The sequence below is a fragment of the Vulpes vulpes genome, chromosome 11, assembly GCF_048418805.1.
Source record: "Vulpes vulpes isolate BD-2025 chromosome 11, VulVul3, whole genome shotgun sequence".
NCBI lineage: Eukaryota > Metazoa > Chordata > Mammalia > Carnivora > Canidae > Vulpes > Vulpes vulpes.
The window spans coordinates 57931776-57958105 of NC_132790.1; the positions used below are offsets into that span (position 1 = coordinate 57931776).

General features: G+C 36.3%; 1 protein-coding gene across 8 annotated transcripts in view; it reads left to right on the top strand.

Annotated features, from left to right (window-relative positions):
- The window catches only part of GOLGA4 (golgin A4), a 179075-nt gene that overhangs the window by 139173 nt on the left and 13572 nt on the right, over positions 1–26330 (top strand). For all 8 annotated transcript variants that reach the window (XM_072726415.1, XM_026001027.2, XM_026001025.2 and 5 more), the window contains 8 exons: positions 1239–5479; positions 6622–6743; positions 7108–7238; positions 15017–15130; positions 17364–17384; positions 17743–17811; positions 20710–20785; positions 24743–24846. In XM_072726415.1, the coding sequence (XP_072582516.1) occupies positions 1239–5479; positions 6622–6743; positions 7108–7238; positions 15017–15130; positions 17364–17384; positions 17743–17811; positions 20710–20785; positions 24743–24846 (4878 nt within the window). The remainder of the gene's footprint in view (positions 1–1238; positions 5480–6621; positions 6744–7107; positions 7239–15016; positions 15131–17363; positions 17385–17742; positions 17812–20709; positions 20786–24742; positions 24847–26330) is intronic.

Below are 26330 nucleotides of genomic sequence, written 5' to 3' on the forward strand. Positions count from 1 at the left end.
CATAAAGTTTTCCCGTGTTAATAACATAGTCCTATAGTGAACAAATTTATATATATGTCTCAGTGTACATATTTTTAGGCCCTCTCCTCAGCAGTATATGAAATGTATGACCTGTTTTGAATAAATTGACTGATGTTATTTAGACTTTTTGCTTTGGTTTAAACAGTGAAAGAATCACACTTTTTTCCCATAGTTCTAAACTGTACTTTATTTTCCCATTGCCAACATTTATGTAATGTGGCATGATGGAGGGGAATGGATACTCAGGAGGTCTAGATTTTTCCACTTGCTAGCTTTGTAAATTAATTTTTTTAAAAGTGGGGGTTGGGGGATGGGGATACCTATTCTTTTTTTTTTTTTAAGATTATTTATTTATTTATTTATTTATTTGACAGAGAGAGAGAGAGAGAGAGAGAGAGAGGCAGAAACACAGGCGGAGGGAGAAGCAGGCTCCACACAGGGAGCCCGACATGGGACTCGATCCCGGGTCTCTAGGATCAGGCCCTGCCCTGAAGGCGGCACTAAACTGCTGAGCCACCCAGGCTGCCCTGTAAATTAATTATACCTTAATTTGTTCACCTTCATATGGAGAAATTGGTTTTGGTAATTCCTTAGGACCTTTTCAGCTTTGATGTTGCATGCCTCTGCCTTACTTAGCTCTTTTTGCTTTAGAGTCAAGATTGACTTTTTCATGAGCTAACAGTAATCTTTGCTAAAATTTGTGTAAGTAGCTTCTTTTTGCAAAAGATATCTCCTAAATAATCATTTTGCAGTGGAAAACCCAGGTATATTATTTATCTTCCAAAATTAAATTATGAAGGTAATAGACTATATTCTAGGCCTTAAAAAACACACAGAAAAAAAAAATAACCATCTTACTATCAATAGTTACTATTATCTACTTTATGATGTACTTCTTTTTGACTATCCATTCAGAATATTCTTGAAAACATGGGTGACTGAAATCGTTAAAGTATAGGTAGAAAGAATCTGAAAGTTTTAAGTTGTGTTAAAATAGAATCTTTTCTTTGTTACGTGATTCCTTTAGGAATTGAGCACAGATTGTGCTTTCTAGTGTTTGGCATGATATAATGCCTTATTTTTCTAAGTTTTAATCTTTAAACAGGTGTAGTTATTATAGGTGTAGTCATATATATCATTACATGTGTTGTCATATATATCATTGCTAATAAACAAATCTGTACTTTAATAAAAAATACATCTGTTTTTATTAACAGCGAATTCTTGAATTGGAAAGTTCTTTGGAAAAAAGCTTGCAAGAAAGCAAAAATCAATCCGAAGATTTAGCTATTCATTTGGAAGCTGAAAAAAATAAGCACAATAAAGAAATTACAATCATGGTTGAAAAACACAAAACAGAATTAGAAAGCTTGCAGCATCAGCAGGATACCCTTTGGACTGAAAAACTCCAAGTCTTAAAGCAACAGCATCAGACTGAAATGGAAAGACTTAGAGAAAAGCATGAAGAAGAAAAAGAAACATTGTTGAAAGACAAAGAGAGTGTCTTCCAGGCCCACATAGAAGAGATGAATGAAAAGACTTTAGAAAAGCTTGATGTGAAGCAAACAGAACTGGAATCATTGTCTTCTGAACTGTCAGAAGTACTAAAGGCCCGGGACAAGCTAGAAGAGGAGCTTTCTGTACTAAAGGATCAAGCAGATAAAGTAAAACAGGAGCTAGAGGCCAAGCTAGATGAACAGAAAAGCCATCACCAGCAGCAAGTTGACAGTATCATTAAAGAACAAGAGCTGTCCCTCCAGAGAACTGAGGAGGCACTAAAAGATGAAATTAATCACCTTGGGCTTCTTCTGAAGGAAAAGGACAAGCATTTGAAAGAGTATCAGGTACGTGTCGAAAACTTAGAGGCAGATATTAGAAGGTCTGAAGAGGAACTCCAGCAGGCATCTGCTAAGTTGGCTCTCTTTGAGTCACAGCGGAGTACTACACATGAGCAGGCCAAAGCATCAGAGGAGCACTTGGCACAATTGCAGCAGAAGTTGTTGGACTTGGAAACAGAAAGAATTCTTCTTATTAAACAGGTAGCTGAAGTTGAAATGCAAAAGAAAGATGTTTGTACTGAGTTAGACACTCAAAAAATCCAGTTGCAGGATTTAATGCAGCAACTTGAAAGACAGAAAAGTGAAATGGAGGAAAAACTACAGTCTTTAACCCAATGTTATGAGTCCCAGCTTAAAGATACTAGCACAGAACAGGCACAGACAAAACAGAGTTTGATAGAAAAGGAAAATGTAATTTTACAAATGAGAGAAGGACAGAGCAAAGAAATTGAAACACTTAGACAAAAATTATCAGCCAAGGAGGACAGTTTTAGTGTTTTACATGAGGAATACGAAACCAAATTTAAAAATCAAGAAAAAAAGATGGAAAAAATTAAGCAGAAAGCAAAAGAGATGCAAGAAACGTTAAAGAAGAAATTACTGGATCAGGAAGCCAAACTTAAAAAAGAGCTTGAAAATACGGTTCTAGAGCTTAGTCAGAAAGAAAAACAGTTCAATGCCCAAATTTTGGAAATGGCACAAGCTAACTCTGCTGGAATCAGTGATGCAGTATCAAGACTGGAAACAAACCAAAAGGAGCAAATAGAAAGTCTCACTGAGGTACATAGACGAGAACTCAGTGATGTTGTATCAGTCTGGGAAAAGAAACTTAATCAGCAAGCTGAAGAACTTCAGGAAAAACATGAAATCCAATTACAGGAAAAAGAGCAAGAGGTAGCAGAACTAAAGCAAAAGATCTTCCAATCAAGGTGTGAAAAAGAAGAGATGAACAAGGAACTAGCCTGGCTGAAAGCAGAAGGCATTAAGCAGGACACAGTAGTAAAGGAATTACAGGAACAGTTACACCAGAAGTCTGCTCATATGAATTCTCTCTCACAAAATGAAATGAAACTAAAAGCACAACTTGAAAAGCTGGAGGTTGACTTGAATCATTCTCTGAAGGAAAATACTTCTCTTCAGGAGCATATAGTTGAACTGGAAATGCTAGCAGAAAAAGACAAACTGAAGGTTTCTGAGTTGACTGACAAGTTGAAAACCACAGATGAGGAATTCCAGAGTTTGAGATCTTCACATGAAAGAAGTGAGAAAAGCCTAGAAGACAAAAGCTTGGAATTCAAAAAACTATCCGAGGAATTAGTAGTTCAGCTGGATATTTACTCTAAGAAAACTGAAGCCTTGTTACAAGCTAAAACAAATGAGCTAATCAACATGAGTAGTAGTAAAATTAATGCCATTCTCTCTAGGATTTCCCACTGTCAGCACCACACAACAAAAGTTAAGGAAGCACTGGTGATTAAAACTTGCAAAGCTTCTGAATTAGAAGCACAGCTTAGACAGCTAACAGAAGAGCAGAATGCACTAAATAGTTCTTTTCGGCAGGCTACCCATCAATTAGAAGAAAAAGAAAATCAAATTAAGAGCATGAAGGCTGATATTGAAGGTCTGGTCATGGAAAAAGAAGCCTTACAGAAGGAAGGAGGCAACCAGCAACAGGCTGCCTCTGAAAAAGAGTCTTGTATCACACAGTTGAAGAAAGAGTTATCAGAGAACATCAACGTTGTCACACTGATGAAAGAAGAGCTTAAAGAAAAGAAATCTGAGATCAGCAGTCTTAGTAAGCAGCTAACTGATTTGAACACTCAGCTTCAGAACAGTATCAGCCTGACTGAGAAGGAAGCAGCCATCTCATCACTAAGTAAGCGATATGATGAACAACAACAGGAATTGCTGGGTCAGGTGCAAGATTTATCTTTGAAAGTTGAAACTCTGAATAAAGAGAAGACCTCTGCTCTTGAACAGGTAGATCACTTGTCCAACAAATTCTCAGAGTGGAAGAAGAAAGCACAGTCAAAATTTCTGCAGTATCAAAGTACTATTAAAGAATTGCAGATGCAGCTTGAGTTAAAAACAAAGGAAGCCAGTGAAAAGGATGAACAGATACAGGTATTGAAGGAGGACCTTGATCAGCAGAATGAGAGGTTGGTATGTTTAAAGGGTGAGATGGAAGATAAGAAGAGCAAGCTGGAGAAAAAAGAGTGTAACTTAGAGACTGAGTTAAAAACGCAAACAGCAAGAATTGCCGAATTAGAAGAGCATCTTACTCAGAAAACAACTGAAATTGAGTCTTTAAGTGAAGTTCTTAACAGTTACAATCAACAGAAGGATACAGAACAGAAGGAGATGCGTCAGAAACTTCAGCACATTCAAGAATTAGGAGACGAAAAGGACAGCAGGGTTAAAGAAGCCGAAGAAAAAGTCTCAAGACTTGAAAAGCAAGTGTCATCCATGAAATCTGAGCTTGAAACCAAGAAGAAAGAATTGGACCATGCGAATTCAAGTATGAAGGGCAAAGAAGAGGAGTTTAAGGCACTGGAAGAGAGACTTGAGTTAGAAAGTGCTGCAAAATTAGCAGAACTGAAGAAAAAAGCTGAACAAAAAATTGTTGCCATCAAGAAGCAGTTGTTATCTCAAATGGAAGAGAAAGAACAGCAATATAAAAAAGACACAGAAGGTCACTTGGGTGAGCTAAATACAAAACTGCAGGAGAGAGAAAGAGAAATTCAGGTGTTGGAAGAAAAACTTAAATCAGTGGAAGGTTTACCACAGTCAGAAGCATCAGTTGTACCCACATCAGTAAAATACATGGTAACCTGTGCTGAGCAAGGAATAGATCCCGAAAGCTCTGTGCAGAAAGCATATGAAGAAAAAATCAGTACTTTACAAAAAAGTCTAATGGAAAAAGAAAAGCTGTTGCAGAGGCTAGAGCAGGAAAAAGAAGAGATGGTATCTTCTCATTCTGAAATGCAGTGCAGATACCAGGAACTCTTAATAAAGATAGAGCACACCGAAGCAAAGCAGCATGAGGATCAAGTTATGATAAATTGTCTTCAAGAAGAACTTGAAGAAAAGGGCAAGAAATATTCCTTGGTAGCATCCCAGCATGTGGAAGAAGAAGGAGGTAAAAAAACCATAGGAACAAAGCAAAACTTGGAAAATGTGGTTGATGATGTCCAGAAAACTCTCCATGAGAAGGAACTAACTTGTCAGATCTTGGAGCAAAAGATAAAGGAGCTAGATTCCTGCCTAGTAAGAGAAAGGGAAGGGCATAGAGTTGAAATGGAAGAGTTGACCTCAAAATTTGACAGATTACAGGCTTTACAACGACAGATGGATGAAAAAAATAGACCCGTAAAAGCTTTGGGAGAAAGTGCTGAAGAAAAGTCCAAATCACATGTAGTCCAACCCAAATTGCCTGGTAACATGGAGGTCCAGCACAATGACCTGGAATTTAAATTAGCAGGGGCAGAGCAGGAGAAGCAGAAGCTGGGCAAGGAGATTGTTAAGTTGCAGAAAGATCTTCGAATGTTGCGGAAGGAACATCAACAAGAATTGGATATCATGAAGAAAGAATATGAACAAGAAATGGAAGAGAAAATCAAGTAAGTTTTCCAGCATGAATATTTATTTATTGAGTGAGTGAGTGAGTGCAGGGAGAAGGGAGAGACAGAGGAGAAGAAAAGAGTGAATTTTAAGCCGCACATCGAGTCCAGTGTGGAGCTCGATCTCGTGACCCTGAGGTCATGATCTGAGCTGAAATCAAGAGTTGGACACTTGTGATGCCTGGGTTGCTCAGTTGGTTAAGCATCTGACTCTTGATTTTAGCTCAGGTCATGATTCAGGGCGGTGGGATCGAGCTCCATGTTGGGCCCTCTGCTCAGCACAGAGTCTGCTTTTCCCCCCACCCCTTCACCCCCGCTTATGCTCACTTTCTTGCTCTCAAATAAATAAATAAAATCTTTATTTTTTTAAAAGATTTTATTTACTTATTCATGAGGGACACATACAGAGAGAGAGAGAGAGAGAGAGAGAGAGGCAGAGACACAGGCAAAGGGGGGGAACCAGGCTTCATGCAGGGAGCCCGACATGAGACTCGATCCCGGATCTCCAGGATCATGCCCTGAGCCAAAGGCAGGCGCCAAACCGCTGAGCCACCCAGGGATCCCCTAAATAAAATCTTTAAAAGCAAAGAGTCGGACACTTACCAACTGAAGTCTCCCGGCATGAGTATTTTTAAGACAGTCCTCTTTAATTAAGTCTTTTTATTACGCCTAATGCACCTACTAAATTTCACCTACCCAAACTATGAAACATAAGTCAAGTACATTAAATGCTGAGAAGAAATAAAAACAATTTAAGGCAAGAGGCAGTGTTACTTCATGTCCATTTAGAGGGGGAAAAACCATTTTTTGCTTATACAATTACTATGTACGTATCCTAGTAATTACTTTGTTTTACTGTTTTTAGTATCAGCATTGTTATCATGTAAGATAGATGTATATGATGAAAAGTTAAAGTGGAAAAGAAGACTTCTCAAATCCCCAGGACCACTGTCTAGAGATAATCATAGTTTCTGTATCCTCCCAGGAGTTTCCTGTCCCTAGACCACACATATACACATATGCACCCTTAAACATGTTTTTATACCAGTGAGATCTTACGTGCATGTTGTGAAGACTAGGTAACTCTGTATAGCTTGTTTTGTGTTTTACAGCAGTTAGCTCTTTACATTTTTGTTACACAGACAGGAGCAGGAAGATCTTGAGTTGAGACACAATTCCACATTAAAACAGCTGATGAGGGAGTTCCATACCCAGCTGGCACAAAAGGAGCAGGAACTGGAAGTGACCATAAAAGAAACTATTGGTGAGTTGAATTTAAATTCAGTAAAGAACATGTCAGAATCAGCAGAGACTATTTACAATTTAAATTTATTGTTTTCACACTGTGCTAAGTGCTTTAAGTAATTAAACTGGAGAAAAAAACAATTCCTGTGCAAGAAAGTTCTCTGGTGGGAACCTGTGCTGCCTGGCAGCAGCGTGCCTTTAGGAGAGGAGGAAAGGGTGAAAGAATCTGAAACATTTGCTAATTAATTGCCTTATGAAGACATTTCTACTCAATGAGATCATATGATCAATTTTTTAATCAAATTTAATTTGGAACTGAAATTGGCATGTAGATATTCTTACCTAATGTGTGTTTGTGTGTGTGTCCATCTTTTATTTATTAGATAAAGCCCAGGAAGTGGAAGCTGAACTTTTGGAAAGCCATCAGGAAGAGACAAAACAGTTATATAAAAAAATTGCAGAGAAGGAAGATGATTTACAAAGAACAGCCAAAAGATATGAAGAAATCCTTGATGTACCGTACTTCTTTCTCTTTTTTGAAATTTAGCTGTGCTAGATTTCATAGTAGTGTTAACGATTGGCTATCAGATTTCCTGTTTTTTTTTTTTTTAATGTAGAGGATTTTTGTTTTGGCTTAGTATTATCCAAATTTAGTATATGCGCTCTATGCAGATTTATAAGGAGTCTGATTGATTTCTGCTAGGATCATAGTTTCCTGATTAGATTCTGCTAACCCAGTAGTTCAGTCCACTTGGCAGGTATCGAAGCAACACTGAGTTACTGAAGGGAAGAATGGATTCTCTTCTCATATTTCTCTCAGACTAAATTCTAAGAGAACCAGACTAAGAATTGAGAGCTTGTGCTTGGGTGAAGTCTAAGTAATGGGACAGTTTGAGTATAAATGTGGCCACCTACTGGGATATTTCCAGGAGGATTAGTTAACTTTACTCCATCCCAACCCAATTTTCACAGTTTTTGTTGCTCTCAAGAGAGAAAAAAAATGGAGAAAAAAAATAGAATGCATCAGCCAAATATATTTAGTGGAAGGTTGGTTCAGTGTGCTTAATCTGCTGGTGATAGATTAGCATTGCCATTTCTGTGTGTCAAGATAAGCCATGAATGTCAGTGAGTATTTTGGACTCCAGAAAATTTTCAAATGTAAAACAGTGTAAAGTATGCTATGTTGAGATACAGATTCTTTAGTTACTCCAAGCCTTATTTCACTATATGCCAGGAACCATTTGTTGATTAAGAATGCATAAATCAGAGAATCATGCCTCAACAGAGTATGGCAGCGATAGAAGTCTGAGCCAGGAACAGAGTCTAATAATAATATTATTTCAAATGCAATTGAAAAGGCTGGAATTCCAGTATAAGGCACATGCTTAGAAATGCCACCTTGTATAATTTTTGAACTTTAGATCTTATTATGAAAAGGTTTGAATAATTTCACTCATTTCTTATACTTCTGTAGAGCATATATCTGTGAAGCTTTGAAAAACACTTGTTTCTTGAATGCTTAGAGAATGTTGAAATTGGAAAATACATTAAAGTCTTCTTTCCTTTCCTTTCCTTTTTCCTTTTTCCTTTCCCTTCCCCTTCCCTTTCCCTTCCCCTTCCCTTTCCCTTCCCTTCCCTTCCCTTTCCTTGAAGGCAAAGCAAGTTCAGCATAGTTAATGATTTGCCTAAAACTTCACAGTGAGTAGGAGAGCACTGATCCTTCATAAGCTTCATATATTTATAAAGACTTCTTACTAAGAAAGGAACTTGGGGAACACAGCAGTTATTTATCATGGATAAACTCAGTCAGGGAGTTCATTTGCAGGGACAAATTGTGCCACAGCTAGAATGTTCCCTTTTGTGAACTACTTCTCTGTTTCTGGATGTATGGGGTAGCAGACAAAAGACTTTCCAAGGTCATGACCAGCCTCTACAGGTAGAGGGGTGAGGGAATGGGGAAGCACAGAACAGAAAGTCAACCTGTGGTATGGTTCTTCCTTGAAAATCTACTGTTTATTAGGGAAATTAAAAGAATGATCCTAGAAGTTTCAGGCTTAGAGACAGGAATTGGAGGGTGAGGGGGGCAGGTATTGGATGGACTCTTCTCTAAAACCCCTTCCTGTGCTTCAGACCAGCACAGTCCATTAGAAATAGAATGCTGGCCACAAATGTGACCCATATGTGTAGTTTAACATTTTCTAGTATCCACATTAGGAAGAGAAAAAGAAACAAGTGAGCTTAAATTTTTAAAAAGTTTTTATTCAGATTCCCGTCAGTTAATATGCAGTGTAATTTTAGTTTCCAGTGTATGATATAATGATTCAATGCTTCTATACAACACCTGGTGTTCATCATAGATAGTACACTCCTTCATCCCCATCACCTATTTCACCCCCCATCCTCTGGTAAGCATTGGTTTGTTCTCTATAATTAAGAATCTGTTTCTTGTTTATCTCTCTTTTTCTCCCTCCCTCTCTCCTTTCCTATTTTTTCCGCCTTTGCTCATTTGTTTTGTTCCTTAAATTCCACATATGAGTGAAATCATATGGTATTTGTCTTTCTCTGACTGACTGCCTAGGTGAACTTAATAGTAATATGTTAAGCCATTATATCCAAAATAATATTTTAGTCTGTGGTCAGTGTAAAAATTATATATGTATTATTTGTTTAAGATTTAGTGTGTTTTTATGTTTGCAGCCCACATCAGTTTGGAGTAGCTATATTTCAGGTGCTCAAAGCCACAATTCTGGGGTGGCTTGTAGCTACTGTATTGAATGGTGTGGCCTCAGACTTACAGCTGCCAGGTCTAGGGCTAACTTTGTGATAAATAAGCAGTTCTCATCTGAACACCCCAGATACAAACTCTGTCTTGAAGAATTTCTTTCTTTCTTTCTTTCTTTCTTTCTTTCTTTCTTTCTTTCTTTCTTTCTTTCTTTCTTTCTTTCTTTCTTTCTTTCTTTCTTTCTTTCTTTCTTTCTTTCTTTCTTTTTAAGATTTTATTTATTTATTCATGAGAGACACAGAGAGAGAGAGAGGCAGAAGCATAGGCAGAGGGAGAAGCAGGCTCCATGCAGAGAGCCCAATGTGGGACTCAATTCTGGGACTCCAAGATCACGCCCTAGGCCGAAGGCAGGCGCTAAACCACTGAGCCACCCAGGGATCCCCAAGAATTTCTTTTTAAAAATACAAATATTACCAGGGCACCTGGGTGGCTCAGTTGCTTAAGTGTCCAAATTCATCTCAGCTCAGGTCTTGATCTCAATGTTGTGAGTTTGAGCCTTGCATTGGGTTCCATGCTAGACATGAAGCCTACTTTATTTTTATTTATTCATTTATTTTTTTAAAAGATTTTGTTTATTCATCAGGGATACAGAGAGAGGCAGAGACACAGGCAAAGGGAGAAGCAGTCTCCCCACAGGGAGCCTGATGTGGGACTTGATCTGGGAACTCTGGGATCATGCCCTGAGCTGAAGGCAGATGCCCAACCTCTGAGCCACCCAGGTGGTCCTGGAGCCTAGTTTAAAAAAAAAAAATATATATATATATATATATATATATATATTAGCAATTCTTAGCAAATACTATATTCCTTTGATTCTGAGACATATTCTCTACCATTTTCCCATTTTAACATTTCCAGAATTAGAGTTTTATGTGGGATTTGTATGTTTTATTTGGTGGTGTGTTTTTCCTCTCTGGAAAGCTGTTATCAAATTGATGATGTATCTTAATGATGACATTGTAGAATGCTGTATTTTATCATCCATTAAAACAGTTCTGAGATTTGTTAATAACAAAATGGAGCACAGAGATATTTTCATTTCCCTGCCTTTACTGTCTTAGGTAACATTATTACTATTCTTTCCTCTATTTGAAGATGCTGGGGACTTTTGTCATCTTTGATCCACACCTTCTGTCTTCCTCCGTCCCTCATACATTTGCATCTCCACACCTTTTTGGGCATGAAATCTGCTTATCTTCCCTGATTTACTAGGCAGAGAAATCCTCTCTTTCCCTATAATTGTATGCCTCCAGCACAATAGCCAACATATAGTAGACCTTCAGTGCAAAGATTTTCACGGAGTCATACTGCATGTTCCTCTCCTCTCAACACTACCTCTATTGCTACTGTCCGACTGCCATCTTCCATTTGGTCTTCTCTTTTATATTAATTTCCCAGCTGATGTCTTTGCTGCTAGTCTTTTTCTAAGGTATTCATTTATCTCTTCTTGTCAGAGTTATTTTTTGTCTTGAAATGAGGACATGATCCTCCTAAGTACCTTCATGGCTTCCCATTGTCCTAATAATACCTCCTCCAGTTCATTCTGTGGTGTAGATGAACTTAGCTTTAGCTTGTTCTTCATCATATTTACCTTTGGTCATGCTTTTCTGTGTGCCTACAGATCACTTTCTCACACTTTGTAAATTAGTGTAGTTATTACCATCTTTCAGATTTGGGCTTTAAAAAATAAGTTTCCAATTTAACTTTATTTAGAAAAAAATTTTTGAATCAAGTCTTTTCACACAGTTTAAAGATCAAAATAATATTAATAAGTATAGTTTAGAGGATGGCCTATAATGAAAATCCATTCCTGTTCTCTGTATTCTACATCTTGCCCCTTCTCTCTCCACAGGTAACCATTCCCCTCTTCTCTTTTTTCTTTTTTAAAGAGTTTATTTATTTGCTTGAGAGAGAGAGAAAGAGTGTGCGTGTGCATGAGCAGTGGGAGGGGCAGAGGGAGAGAGGGAATCTCAGGCAGACTCCCCATTGAGCATAGAGCCTGACACAGAGTTCAGTCCCATGATCCTGATTATCATGACCTGAGCCCAAATCATGAGTTGGATGCTTAACCAACTGAGCCATTCAATTGCCCCTATTCTTTTCTTTTAAAAAAATTCAATTTATTTAAGTTAAAAAACAGTTTATCCATTTCTCCCGCCTCCGCATGCCCTAACTCTGGCAGCTACCAACCTGTTCTCTGTATCAATGAGTTTGGTTTTTTCATCCTTTTATTTTTGGTGTGTGTGTCCTTACATCTAAACTAAGTCTCTTGCACACAGCATATAGATGGGTCTTATTTTTAATTTATACAGCCATTCCGAGTCCTTTTATTAGACACTCTAGTCCATTTACGTTTAAAATAGTTATTAATATGTGCTTGTTGTCATTTTGTTCATTGTTTTCTGGCTGTTTTTGTAGTTTCTCTCTGTTCTGTGCTACTTTGCCCATTTTTTTGCTTTGTGTTTTGATGATTTTCTTTGGTGGGGTGCTTATATTTATCTTTTATGTATTTATTATAGTGTTTGCTTCATGATTACCTTGAGGCTTACATATAACAGTCTATTTTAAGTTGATAACTGTTTAAGTTTGATCCCATTGTAAAGCTTAACATTATAATCACTCCTTGACATTTTGTTTTTGATGTTACATTCTACATCTCTTTGTTTTGTGTTTCCCTTAATTCATTATTTTTACTATTTTTTTAATACTACTTTTGTAGATGTATTGGGGGTTTGTCTCTCAAGTATATGGCTTAAAAGTTGGGATGCCCAATGTGAATTTCAAACCCTTCAGTACTCAGGAGAAGTTCTGGGTTTTGAGTTTCCTCCCTGTTGTTAGTTGTCATCCTGGGGATACGATTTATGGCAAGGTTGTGTCTTAGCCTCTTCAATGTGGTTTTTTCCTCATTTGTGTAATGTAGAGCTGTCCCTTATCCAGGCTTTTTTTGTGTGTGTAAGAGGAAATTGTTCCATATGTAGCTGTAGACTCAGTGTGTTCATAGGAGGAGAGGGAGGAGATCAGGATCTTCCTGTATTGCCACCATCTTTGTAATATTGCAGTGTTTTATGTTAACAGAAACAAAAATGAAATGTTATTTTTTCTCTTTTCTACCCAAAAGTTTGCTTTTTGAATATTTTTTCTGCATCATTATGTTTTCATATATGATTTTTTTTAGAACCCCTTAAATAGAATTAATTGCATGTATATTCTTTTGGTGCTCCTCTCTATCCATTTCTTCACTTATAACATGAATTTTTGTCATACATACATATGTGTGTAGGAAAATACTAATGTATATGTCCTCTCTCCTAGATTGTAAGCATCTGGTAGGTAAAGGAATTTTGTTATTTATCTCTAGTTTTGAAGACCTAGCCAGATACTTGGTGTATACTAGACACTTGGTAAATTTGAAGGAGATGACATATGGTAGGGCAGGGAAGAATCCATTTGGGAAGAGGGAGTGATGACATTCCAGAGGAAGAGTTGAGTAACTCATGTAAGTGAGCTTGAGTAATAGCCTGGTCCCAATTCAGAGCTGTCCCACTGAGAGAAAGTAGCTTGGCTACATTAGATCAAAACTGGTTTTATTGACTATATTTTAGTTTATTTGACTTTGGCATAATAACTAGTCTTTCAAATATGATTTCCATGATGTACATTAACTCAATTTAACCGGGTTTCCTAATTGTTTTTACTTTGAAGGAAAACAATACTGGCTTTTTTTCCCCTCCTCCCAGAAGACTAGTAAGCTTTTATGCAGGAATTTACAAAATTGTTTCTTAAATTAGAAATAACACAGAAGGGATTCTTTCCTAATTCTTAGAGGGCTTGGTTTAAATAGTATCCCATAACTGTCAAAGGAAATGTCAGACATAGATAATTGTCAAATTAAAATTTGGGCCTGGGGCACCCCGGGCGCTTCTTGATTTTGGCTTGGGTCATGATCTTCTAGGTTGTGAGACTGAACCTCATGTCAGGCTCCATACTCAGCTCAGAGTCCGCTTAAGATTCTTTCTCTCCCTCTGTCCCCCGCCCCCCGTACTCTCACAAAAAAAGAAATAAAAATATAAAATAAAATCTGGGCCTAACTGAATAAGTAGCTGTAGGAGTGATCCTTTCAAAGGTGCCTAAACCACAATGACACAAACATCCACCCAGGATATGCCATGGTAGACTAAAAACAGTAAACCAAGATTGTGGGCATTAACATATTTACAAGAGTTTGAGATTGATGTTTTAGGGATAGAGGCTTGGTTCAAGTGAGCCTCAGTGGGGAGATGTCTAAGGAGGCTAGTTACTAGACATCTCTGCTTTGCTTATGTTGCCACAAGGAGTTTGTTCTTTTTCAGTTGGTCTAAGTTTCATGACCAGTGGAATTTCAAAGTAGGTTTTCTAAGTGTATGGTTCATTCTCTTATTTTGTGCCGTGAGGCCTATCTCTTTTCATTTGTTTCTTCATTCTGTCAATTCAGCATCTGTAAATCAGATATCTGTTTGTTGCTGTTTTTCCTGTTCTGTCTTTTTCTCAGCAAACACTTTTCCTGTCTTCATTACTCAAATCTGATCAATATTCCAATTCCAAATGTTCTTTTAGCACAAAGGTTATAAGATTTATAAGAGCAAGAAGAGGTCTAGACTGTACAATAAATTATGGCAGTTATCAAGACAAATGAACAAGTGTAGAATGGGCAATAACCTTTACTAGGGCAGTCAAAACAGAAGAGAGAAGTGATTTATGTACCATAAATTTTCTAAGTAAGATTTTTGGACCAATAAGTCACATATACTTTTGCAGCTTTGTCTATTTTTTTGCAGAGTTCAGGGAAAATGGAGACATTACATGGTTACTAATGCATTGGACAATAATTTTTTTCAAAAATAGACTTTAGTTGAACATTTTACCCCAAAGAACCACTGGTGTGGTTTGGGGACAGATGTATAGATGTGCAGGTTTGCTGAGTCAGAATAAAGAATCATTTTTTGATTTAGACAGCTTATCCAAAGGGCTAGAAAAAACTTCCACAACTTCTTATGATCAGTAAGTTGCCAGCTGGTTGATCAGTGCTGTGCCTAACAGTATCTGCTAGTTTGCATTAATGGTTATTTCCTGGAAATCAAATCCTAATGTGGAAAAGGGCAAAGTCCATAACACGCAAGCTCTGTGTTCAAGTTCTGTCACCACACTGTTAGATAACCGATGGTCATTCAAGCCTGGGAACCCTTGCTTAAGGGGAAAGAAACTGCTTGATGGGCTTTATGGTGTGGAGATGGAGAGAGTGAGAGAGGGAACAGTAATATCGCAAGAATAGCGAGCTTGGTGTTAAAAGTGGGAAATGAAGGGAGGTGTTTAGAGCATAGTCATCAATGACAATAGAAACCGTGGTTTGTGTCTCCAAAAATGTTTCTGGGTATTTGTTTCCTCTTAGAGGTAGTTTTCTCTATACTGTGTTTGCTTCTATGATATTCTTTTTGATATGTTCATTAGCACTTTTTTTTTTTTTAACTGTAAAGGCTCGTGAAGAAGAAATGACTGCTAAAGTCATGGACCTGCAGACTCAACTAGAAGAGCTACAGAATAAGTACCAGCAAAAGCTACAGCAGGAAGAGAGCCCTGGCAATGACAAGGTGAGAGGTACTGGGCTCTGCTGCACATGTTACTTCAAAAACACTGTCATTGCTGACTAACCTACATACCTATATCATTTAATCCTAACAAAAACCTTTCAGGAAAGATTTTTGACTCTGTTTTATAGGCAGTGAAACTGAGGTTCAAACAGGTTAAGGAAAATATTCAGTTCACACAGTCAGTGTTGCGTTGGGAATTTAAACCCCATCTGCCAGATTTCAGAACCTAGACATTTATATAAGTGCTTCTCAGTCTTTTCCTTGGAGAGAATACAGGTTCCAATACAGTAAACAAAAAGGTTCCATAGAAAATATGATAATTTGAGATTTTTATATTTTGTGCTCAACACTTATGTAGATTTTATATTCTACTCTATAATATATCCTTATTTATAGTCCTATAAAAATGTTTTTGGTAATATACCAGTAAGAAACAATTTCTATTTTTTTTCCGGTTAATGGAATAGATGCAGATACAGTGGGATTATTTTGGGAAATGGGACTGAATTCAAAGATAGCTAGCAATACATATCTAGGCATTTTTGTAATTACATTCTTTCAATATAATTGATGCTATGAAAGGCCATGTTTGCCTTGTGGGCTGCCTTTTCCCCTCTGCACCTCAGCAAGTACACCTGATAGGGCATGTGGGCCCCAGTTTGAGAAGCTGGACAATGTGTACCATTCTGCTTCCTAAAGTGTCCTCACTCATCTGGTATAGTCTTTTCATTATTGTCATAAGGGCCTTGGGAAAGTAGATGGACGCTGTTCATAAATTTATCCTTGAGAATTATAGAGAATTCATTACAGAATATCAGTTACCAGAGAGTAATTTTCTAAACAACCAATTACATGGACTACTTTTCCAAAATGGAGAAAAGTAGTCTTTTTTTTTTTTTTTTTTTAAGATTTTATTTATTTATTCATGAGAGACACAGAGGGAGAGAGAGAGGCAGAAGCATAGGCAGAGGGAGAAGCAGGCTCCCTGCAGTGAGCCTGATCCAGGATCGTGACTTGAGCTGAAGGCAGACACTCAACTACTGAGTTACCCAGGCGTCCTGAGAACTAGTCTTTATAAAGGGCTCTGTTATGCTATGCCACTTGGTACATATATCTTAGCTATTAGCACCCAGCAACCTGAGTAGACTATTTTTCTCTTTAATAGTTATAAGTTCTCTTGTGCGTGTGTGTTTTGTTTCGGTTTTTGGCTTTTGGTTTTTAGTTTTTGTTTTGCCATCTGGTCATAATTTGAATATACCAGGTGCTATTAAATATTAATTCCTTGAGAAGAGTACATGTACTTTACTAACATATTCTTTTCCTTAGTATCAGAATAAGTATGTTGCACATAGTGGCATTTGACCAATGTTAGGATGCTGTACAGTATTGAACCATGAAACTAATATTCAGAAGGTCTTCTTAGTCCTTTACCTTGTATCATAAGAAAGGAGAGAAAAAATCCTTAATTATTATTTCTGTTCTAAAAACTGTTTTCTGTTTTATTCTTCATGAATTTTCATCCTTATTGAGCATCTTTTGATGCTTCTAGGATACAATGAATATCAGTGTTGAGTTAAATGAAAAACAATTTGTGATTATACCTCAGAGTGGATTCCCAGAATAGTCCTTTAGGAGTTTCCCTAAGGGGCCCATATGCTGTAAATAGATTTTAATATGTTTAGTTTTTTTTAATGATAGAAATAATAAATAAGTATATTCTTGTTATAAAAGAGATAATACAGGAGTATATAGAATAAACTCTGTCTGGTGGGTACCTCCCCTTGCCAAGTAGTAATCATTGTTAGGAGTCTGGTGAGTGACTTTCTAGTCCTTTGTGTTTACTTAGGTTTGTGTATATTTACACTATAATAGTTTGAAGATTTTATTTATTCATGAGAGACAGAGAGAGAGAGAGAAAGGCAGAGATACAGGCAGAGGGAGAAGCAGGCTCCATGCAGGGAGTCCGACGCAGAACTCAATCCCCAGTCTCTGGGATCATGCCCTGAGCCAAAGGCAGATGCTCAACTGCTGAGCCACCCAGGCGTCCCTATGCTATAATAGTTTGTATAACAAAATAGACCAGGTTAAAAGCAAATATTTAAAGTTGTCTCATCTTAAATCTTACCACTCTCTTAAGGCTAAAACACTAAATTTTTATTTTCCTGTTATTTCATATTATTCCATTTATTCTGGATTTTAGTGTATATACTCATTTTTTCTTTTCCATTTTCAGCTAACAATTATGGAGTTACAGGTAAGACTAGTTCTTTATTGAATTTGACTGAAGACATTATATTTTCAGGGGTATTTAGGGTGTGTGTGTGTTTAAGATTTTTATTTATTTGAGAGGGCACGAGTGGTTGGGGGCGGGGGCAGAGGGAGAGGTTCAAGCAGATTCTCCTCTGAGCAGGAAGCCTGACACGGGGCTCAATTCCAGGACTCTGAAATCATGACCTGAGCTGAAGTCAGGTGCTTAACCAACATCAAGGCGCCAGGAGTATTTTGTGTTTTAAAAGTTAAAACATAAAGATAATTTACCAAGCAGTACAGTAGTATATCCAAGCAATGATGAAACCCATATACATTTCAGATCTGACTTTTTGTTCTTTCAGACACAACTAGCACAGAAGACTACTCTAATCAGTGATTCAAAGTTGAAAGAGCAAGAGTTCAGAGAACAGGTACAGGTTTAATTTGGTGCCTTTTATTTTGAGCCTACTCCTTAATTTGTGTTCATATGTACTTGAATCTCATTTAGCTACTTTTTAAAAAAGAACTGATATAATATTGATTTAATAGCTGGCTTTGCAGTTTTGTCTTACACAGGAAATTTTATCTCCAAATCTGAAGGTGCTGGAGGATATCTCTTAAATTCATGATCATGTGTATTTAAACAAGAACATTTGCATCTTCTTCTTCCTAATGTTTAACATTTTGGATAAGAATTTATGTTTGTTTGTAATAACTTAATTTTTAGTAAAGAAGTTTTTATTTTTATCAGAGGGAAAATATGTTGAGATCAGTCTTTATTACTCTTTTTCCCTAAGCAGTTGAATTGTCTTGATTTAATACATTTTGTCCATATATTATCCAGTAATTAGTTTTAAATTGGACTATGTATATATATTCTTAGAAGGATGGCATAAGCATGAGTATACCAGTATATGTGTATCTGTGGTGCATCATCTTTAGTCTTTTTTCCCAAATTCTGGAGGGGTAGTGACACAAGTCAGCATGCTGTTTAAAGACTGCATCTCCAGGGATTTTCCAGTTTTTGTTTTTTGTTTTTTAAGATTTTATTTATTCATGAGAGACAGAGAGAGGCAGAGACACAAGCAGAGGGAGAAGTAGGCTCCATGCAGGGAGCCCGATGTGGGACTCAATCCTGGAACTCCGGGATCATTCCCTCAGCTGAAGGCAGATGCTTAACTGCTGAGGCACCCAGGTGTCTCTGTTTTCTTTATTTGAGAGAGAGAGCACATGTGCACAGGCATGAGAGGGGCTTAGGGAGAGGGAGAGAGAATCTCAAGCCGACTTCCTACTGAGCATGGAGCCCGACTTGGGGCAAGATCTCATGATCCTGAGATCATGACCTGAACTAAAATCAAGAGTCAGAGACTTAATTGACTGAGCTACTCAGGTGCCCCGATTATCCAGTTTTCTTAAAAGTCATACATAACAAAAATCTTGACAATTGTTGAAACTAGGTGATGGATAGGTATATGTGGGCATTGATTGTACTCTATTCTCTATGGTTTAGTATGTTTCAAAACTTTTACAATATATATATTTTTTAAATCATAAAAATAAGATGCTAAGTCCCAGTGCTACCTTATGTTTTTTGTACTTTCCAGTGGTTTATCTTTTCTCATCTATTCTCAAGGTTACTGTTTTTAAACTCCCTTCTTATAGCATCCTCAAATCTTCAAACTCTGCTAGTATGGCAGTTTTTGTATTAGTTACTTTTATGGTGGTAAAATACATATAACAGAAAATTGACCATTTTAACTAGTTTAAAGTGCACAATTCATTGACACAGTTCACTCACAATGTTGTGAAACCATCACCATTATCTAGTTCCAGAACATTTCATCACCCTGTAAGGAGACCTCATGCCCATTAAGCAGTCACTCCTCATTACCTCCTGGCAATCACTAATCTACTCCTGTGTCTGTAAATTTGCCTGTTATGAATATTTATATAAATACAATCATATAAAACATAGCCTTTCTTTTCTGGCTTATTTCACTCAACATGATGTTTTTAAGGTTCATCAGTGTAGCATGTATCAGTACTTCATTCTTTTCTTTGGTTGAATATTTTATTATATGGATAATAGCATACTTCCATTCATTAGTCTATGAATGTTTGGGTTATTTCTGCCTTTTGGCTATTAATATAACCAGTGTTCCTGCTGTCAATAACATTGTTACAAGTTTTTTTTTCATTGTTACAAGTTTTTATTTGAACACCTATTTCCCGTTCTTTGAGGTATATACCCGGGAGTGGAATTGCTAGATTATTTGGTAATTATACGTTCAGCTTTTTGCTGAACCACCAAACTACTTTACATAGTGGCACTATTTTTCATTCCCACTGACAAAGTTATAAGGATACCACTTTTTCCTCATCCTCCCCAACATGTTTTTTGATTGTAGCCATAGTAGTTGATATGAAGTAGTATTTCGTTATAGTTTTATGTTTTTAAGATTTTATTTATTTATTTGAGAGAGAGAGAGAACTTGAATGAAAGGAGGGGCAGAGAGAGAGAGAGAGAGGGAGAAGCAGACTTCCCACTGAACAGGGAGCCTGGCATGGGGCTTGATCCTGGAGCCCTGAGAGCAGGACTTGAGCTGAAGGCAGACACTTAACTGACTGAGCCATCCAGGTACTCCTTCATTATGGTTTTAATTTTTCTAATGAGTAATGATTGGACATCTTATTATCTTCTTGTTGGCCACTTGTATGTCTTATTTAGAGCAAAGTCTGTTTGTTTAAGTTCTTTGCTTAGTTTTAGTTGGGTTATTTGGTTTCTTGTTCAGTTGTATTCTTTATTCTGAATACAAGTCCTTTATGAGGTAAGTGATTTACAAGTATTTTCTCCATTCTGTGGGTGTTCTTTTCACTTTCTTGATAATGTCCTTTGAGGCACAAAAGTAAATTAAAAAAAAAAAAAGATTTGATTTATTCATGAGACACAGAGAGAGAGAGAGAGAGGCAGAGAAGAGACATAGGCAGAGGGAGAAGTAGGCTCCCAGTGGTGAACCCGATGTGGGACTCAATCCTAGGACCCTGGGATCATGCCCCGAGCCAAAGGCAGACATCAACCACTGAGCCACCTAGACATCCCTCAAAAGTTTTACTTTTGATAAAGGCCGTTTTATGTAATTTCTCTTTTGTTATCTGTGCTTTTGGTGTCATCTAAGAAACCATTTGTATTAATTGTATTTGTTTATATTCTGTCTTTTTTTTTTTTTTTTATATTCTGTCTTAAGTATTAATCTGGTTGGCTACAGCAGTCCTTTTTTTACATATGATTTCCATATGAATCATATGATTTGAATATTTGTTACTTTCAGATTCACAATTTAGAAGACCGTTTGAAGAAATATGAAAAGACTGTATATGCAACAACTGTGGGGACACCTTACAAAGGTATGAGTGATCTCTCATGTTATCCATGGTTATCTCTTATTGCTGGATTTATGGAGGATTTCTATTTTTGTTGTTGCTGATCTGTTCTTTACGGTGAGTATATTTTACGTTTGTAATTCACCAGTAATAGCTAGTTTTAAAGAAAGAATGGTAGTAATCTACAACAGAAACAATGCATATTTGTTGCAAAAAAAAAAATCAAACAATATTGTGGTGTCTTAAATGGAACTGCAGGTTCCTACTTTATTCTGTGTTATCCAAATGGAACCAACCTAGTGGCAATTTATGTATAATTTTTTCAGACTCTTTTTTTTTTTTTTTTAAAGATTTTATTTATTTATTCATGATAGTCACACACACACAGAGAGAGAGAGAGAGAGAGAGAGAGGCAGAGACACAGGCATAGGGAGAAGCAGGCTTCATGCACCGGAAGCCCGACGTGGAATTCGATCCCGGGTCTCCAGTATCGCGCCCCGGGCCAAAGGCAGGCACCAAACCGCTGCGCCACCCAGGGATCCCTTTTCAGACTCTTCTATGTGTATGCAAACATTTATTTAATCTACTACATATATTCATACGGACACTGTTATATTTCTAAAATGATCCTTTTTTTACTATTACCATAATGCTGTAATTACTAATTTTTTGCAATTTAATTTTTTAATTGCTGTAATTACTAATTTTAAACTCAGATTTAAGGAGAAAATAATTTCATAAAGATTTCGATTTGTGTTATTGGCAGTAGTACCTCCCAAAGGAATTGTACTATATGTTGCTTCACAGCAAAAGATGCATGTCTTTTTTGTAACAGCTTTCACACAGTTCCAGGTGTCATCAGCAGTCTCACTGATCACCTTTATTTAGCCTTAGATTTTAGCACCCACTGGTGACTGTTTACCAAAATCTGTTGTTTCAATAGTGATTGTGTAATGGGGATATTCACATTTTCTCAGTTCTTGTGCAGATATTAATTTGAATTATTCTGTAAATACAAACATTTCCATGTTACCTATGTGGTTACCTTGAGGTATAGCTCATACAGGGAAAACCAGGGTAAATTCTATTTACCTGATTTAGTTATTCCATATTTTTGAGAGTCTGTTTTAGCACCTGCAGTCTGTTCCAGTGATGGATTTGTCTGTGCCTGCTCTAACATTTCACTCTGTTAATTATGATGACTTGATAGCCTGTCTTGCTGTTTAGTTGGGGAACACCTCCCACTTTATTTTTAAGAATGTCTTAGTTCTTCTTAGCTCTTTGAATGTCTTTTTAAATTTTAGAATTGGATTGTCAAATTATACTCATAACACACACCTAGACCTAAGAGGATTTTGATTAAGATTGCATTGAACTTACAGAAAAATTGAAGAGAATTGGCACATTGTGGTACTGAGTCTCCAAACCATAATCATGATATCTTTTAGCATTTATTTAGGTCTTTTAAAATTTCTGTCCATAATGTTTATTGTTCTGAGCAGTATTCTTGTACCTCTGTTATTACATTTATTCATAGGTGTAATTGTAAATGTAAAATTGGTTTATTTTCCAATATATGTACAATTTTGAAGAAGATGTGAACAAGTCTGCTTTTAACTAAAATTATTTGTAATAGACTTAGTTGATTACAATTGTGTTAAGTATAGATAAATGGATATTCCAATTATACATTTTGGAATGGGGCCTAGGTAAAATATTGTATTAAAAATGCTGAATAGTACTCAGATAAAATTATTTGGAAAGACTCACAAGAAGACAATTTGGCAAGCATCTTTATTTGAATGATAACTAATTTCCACTCTCATTGCTTAAAACCCAAAGTAAGAATTATAAGAAGAGGAAGCAGTTTCTTTTATATGCCACTGCTAGGGAGAAGACAAGAAAGGGGCACATGCAATGAAAAGCAGTATTAATTACTTATCTAGGAAAATGGCTATATATAAGTAATCTACATGTTTATAATAATGAAATCAAATATTTTCTGAAAAGTGTACAGCATTGCAAACTCTTGTATTTTGCGTCAATCTACAGGAATGAAACACTTAAGTATGATATATAGATAAGTAGTGTTTGAAAAGGAAATAGTGCATCATCATTATTTAGTGTGGTTGCTCTGTATTTGCAAAGTGTGGTTTAAAAGAATCGGGACTTTAAAAGTGTACACGTTTAAAAAATGAAATATTCCAAACTTACAAATGCATGCAAAGTATCAAGTGTGAAGACTAGTTAACACCTATGAATTCACCACCTAGAATATTGTCAGTGCTTCTTGTGCTGCTCTTCAGTCTCCTGTATCTCTATTGTCTCCCATGGGCAATCACTATTCTCGTGCTACAGTGTACATGTGGCTCCATAAAATAATTGACTTTATTGTTTTAGATGTTTCGGGCTGCATAGAAATGATATCATACTGTCTGTTTTCTGCCTATTCTTGCCTTTTTTTCACCTAGCATTATGATTTTGAATTTCATTCTAGTGTGTGTTTAGCTATAACTATTTTGAATGCTGAGTTTAATAATAATTATATATTTATACCCTATTTTATTTATTCTCTTGTTGGTAGACCTTTGAATTGCCTCAGTTTTGCTTTTATAAACATTGTAACTGTGAACATTGACTTTTGGTATATATGTGAAGCATTTCAGGATGTATTGGTAGGAATTGAATTTTTGCATCATAGAATATGCTTGTCTTCCACTTTATGAAGTTCTGCAAAGTAATGCCAAGTTGTTGTCTATAGATGTTGTATCTGTTCGTATTCTACAAGCATTGCACAGGCATATCTATTATTCCACATACTCACCAGTGCTTGGTATTATCTGACTTTTAGGATTTTACTAATCTCATGTTTAAATAATACCCCATGAGGTTTCATTTGTTTCTTTCTTTTTACTGAACAAATGGTGGTTTAAATTCTATGCCAAAAGAAATGTAAAGTTACAATGAAAGGCCACTTTCAACTTTGGCATTTAGAGGGTCACATACTGTTCATTGTCTTATAATGGAAACCTTATTGTATTATCCTGCTGCACAGTGTGATTTCCTATTATTCAGTTTTTTAAAAATCCAGGGTTACCAAGGTATAAATTTACACATAATAATATTTAGTGTGATTTCGTATACCTGAACTATATTTATTGTTTACTTTTAGGCTAACATGGGGCTTGGTTAACAAACGGGAGTTTAACTTTTCATGACAGGCTTTAAGATGTTGAACCAAAATATTTGAAAACCACTAAAATGGCATTAATATTTCATGTGTTTTCAAATTATTTGATCTGTTCTGTATCTTCAAAGAGGTTTGAAAACTTGATTTAAACTTAAGTGCTTTTAGGTTTGGAATACTAGAAAAGCTAGAATTCTGTTCTTTTTTTTAAAAAAAAAAAAGATTTTATTTATTTACTCATGAGAGACACAGAGAGGCAGAGACATAGGCAGAGGGAGAAACAGGCTCCACGCAGGGAGCCCAACGTGGGACTCAATCCAGGGTCTCCAGGATCGTGCCCTGGGCTGAAGGCGACGCCAAACCACTGAGCCACCTGGGCTGCCCTAGAATTCTGTTCTAAGATACTGAGTTCTTAATAAATAAAAATGATTGTTAACTTTAGTCATTGTGGAATATCTGAAGCCAACCACATAATATTGAGGAGAGATATACGAGTTTTAAGGAGTCTTTATATGCTCTAAGTATATATAGTCTTTTAAAATTGCCATGTCAAAAGGAGAAGGAAAGATGTGAGAAATAAAATTGCTATAATAATTCATATTTTCTCTTCCAATGGAAAAATACCAATTGGAATGCTTTGTGTATATATGTACAATACTATACAGTACAATATAATTAATGCAAGAGTGATGCCTCTCTTTATTCCTTTGATTGTTCTTTAGTTTGGTGTCTAAGTAATAAGTAGCTTATCTGACTTTTCTTTACGATTTGATCTGAGTTTTTTTATTTGACAGGTGGCAATTTGTACCATACTGATGTCTCGCTCTTTGGAGAACCTACCGAATTTGAGTATTTGCGAAAAGTGCTTTTTGAGTATATGATGGGTCGTGAGACTAAGGTATAAATCATTTCTGGTGATTGGCATGTGGCTGAATTTAAAAGGAAATGTGCCCACTTTTAATACTTTTATACACACGCATATTTTTACTGTTAGAATATACGTGTTAATAGTTGACAATAGATTATTGTGTTATTGTTCATAGATTATAAAATGAATTGCTTATATTTGTTACAGTTATATTAATAAAAGTACTGTCGGGTGATGCTAAGTACTGAAAGTTGAAATTTCATGAACTTAATACTTTGTGAAATGTTGCTATTTTTATTTTTGACTTCAAATCTTAAAGTGAGGATAAAAGATTTCATTTTCATGGAAACGTTAGGGTAATGCAGAAATATTGGTAATGGTCATAATTAAGAAGTAAGTAGTAGATTACATAATTAAGTAATCACTTAGGGATATTTAGAAATATTTTAGTCACTGTAAGAAAATAATTCCTATACATATGGAATATTGATCATTAAAATTACCACATTGTATAAGTAGTAGTGCTTGGCTAAATTTGTTTTCTGAAATATTACATTTATTGTAAGGTTCTTGAGTGTGTAAGTCTTGTCTTCTTCTTGTTTGTATTCCCTGCAGTGCTTTTAAAAGAGCCTTATACTGGATTTTTTATAAATGTACCTTGAATTGAATATATTTTGGGAAATTCATGATCCTTTCTCAAAATTTTTCATTTAAAGCAATTTTTCTGACATTGCTTCAACTTTTTCCCTTCATAAACTTTTACATTGTCCATATACTTTGGCTAAGAATGGGATCATGAAATTAAAGAAAGAAAAAAAAAGAATGGATCATGAGTTTTCCATTTTTAGAAGCAATCAGTGTTTTAATTTATAAGTCTTTGGAGGTTACTAAGTCAGAGTGCTAATAAGCCAGTTCAGGGATTAATTTGGCAGATACATTTATTTATTTTTTACTTTTTTTTTAAAGACTATTTATTTATTTATTTATTCATGAGAGACACAGAGAGAGAGGCAGAGACACAGGCAGAGGGAGAAGCAGGCTCCATGCAGGAGCCTGATGTGGGACTCCATCCCAGGTCTCCAGGAACACACCCCCAGCTGAAGGTGGCGCTAAACCGCGGAGCCACCAGGGCTGCCCAGGCAGATACATTTAAAGCCTAAAAAGTAAGGGCATAAGAAAATCTCTTAAAAGAATGTTACAAATTTATGGATTATAGATTTAGCTAAACTCTAGGAATTCTAGGGCTATCAGTCATTTGAATCTTTAATATCTATAGAAATCTCATTTCATTGTATTAAATGACTTCAAATTAAAGTAACATCTTGAGGATCCCTGGGTGGCTCAGCGGTTTAGCGCCTACCTTCCCGCCAGGGGTGTGGTCCTGGAGTCCCGGGATCGAGTCCCACGTCAGGCTCCCTGCATGGGGCCTGCTTCTCCCTCTACCTGTGTCTCTGCCTCTCTCTCTCTCTCTGCATCTCTCATGAATAAATTAAAAAATTAAAAGAAAAATAAAG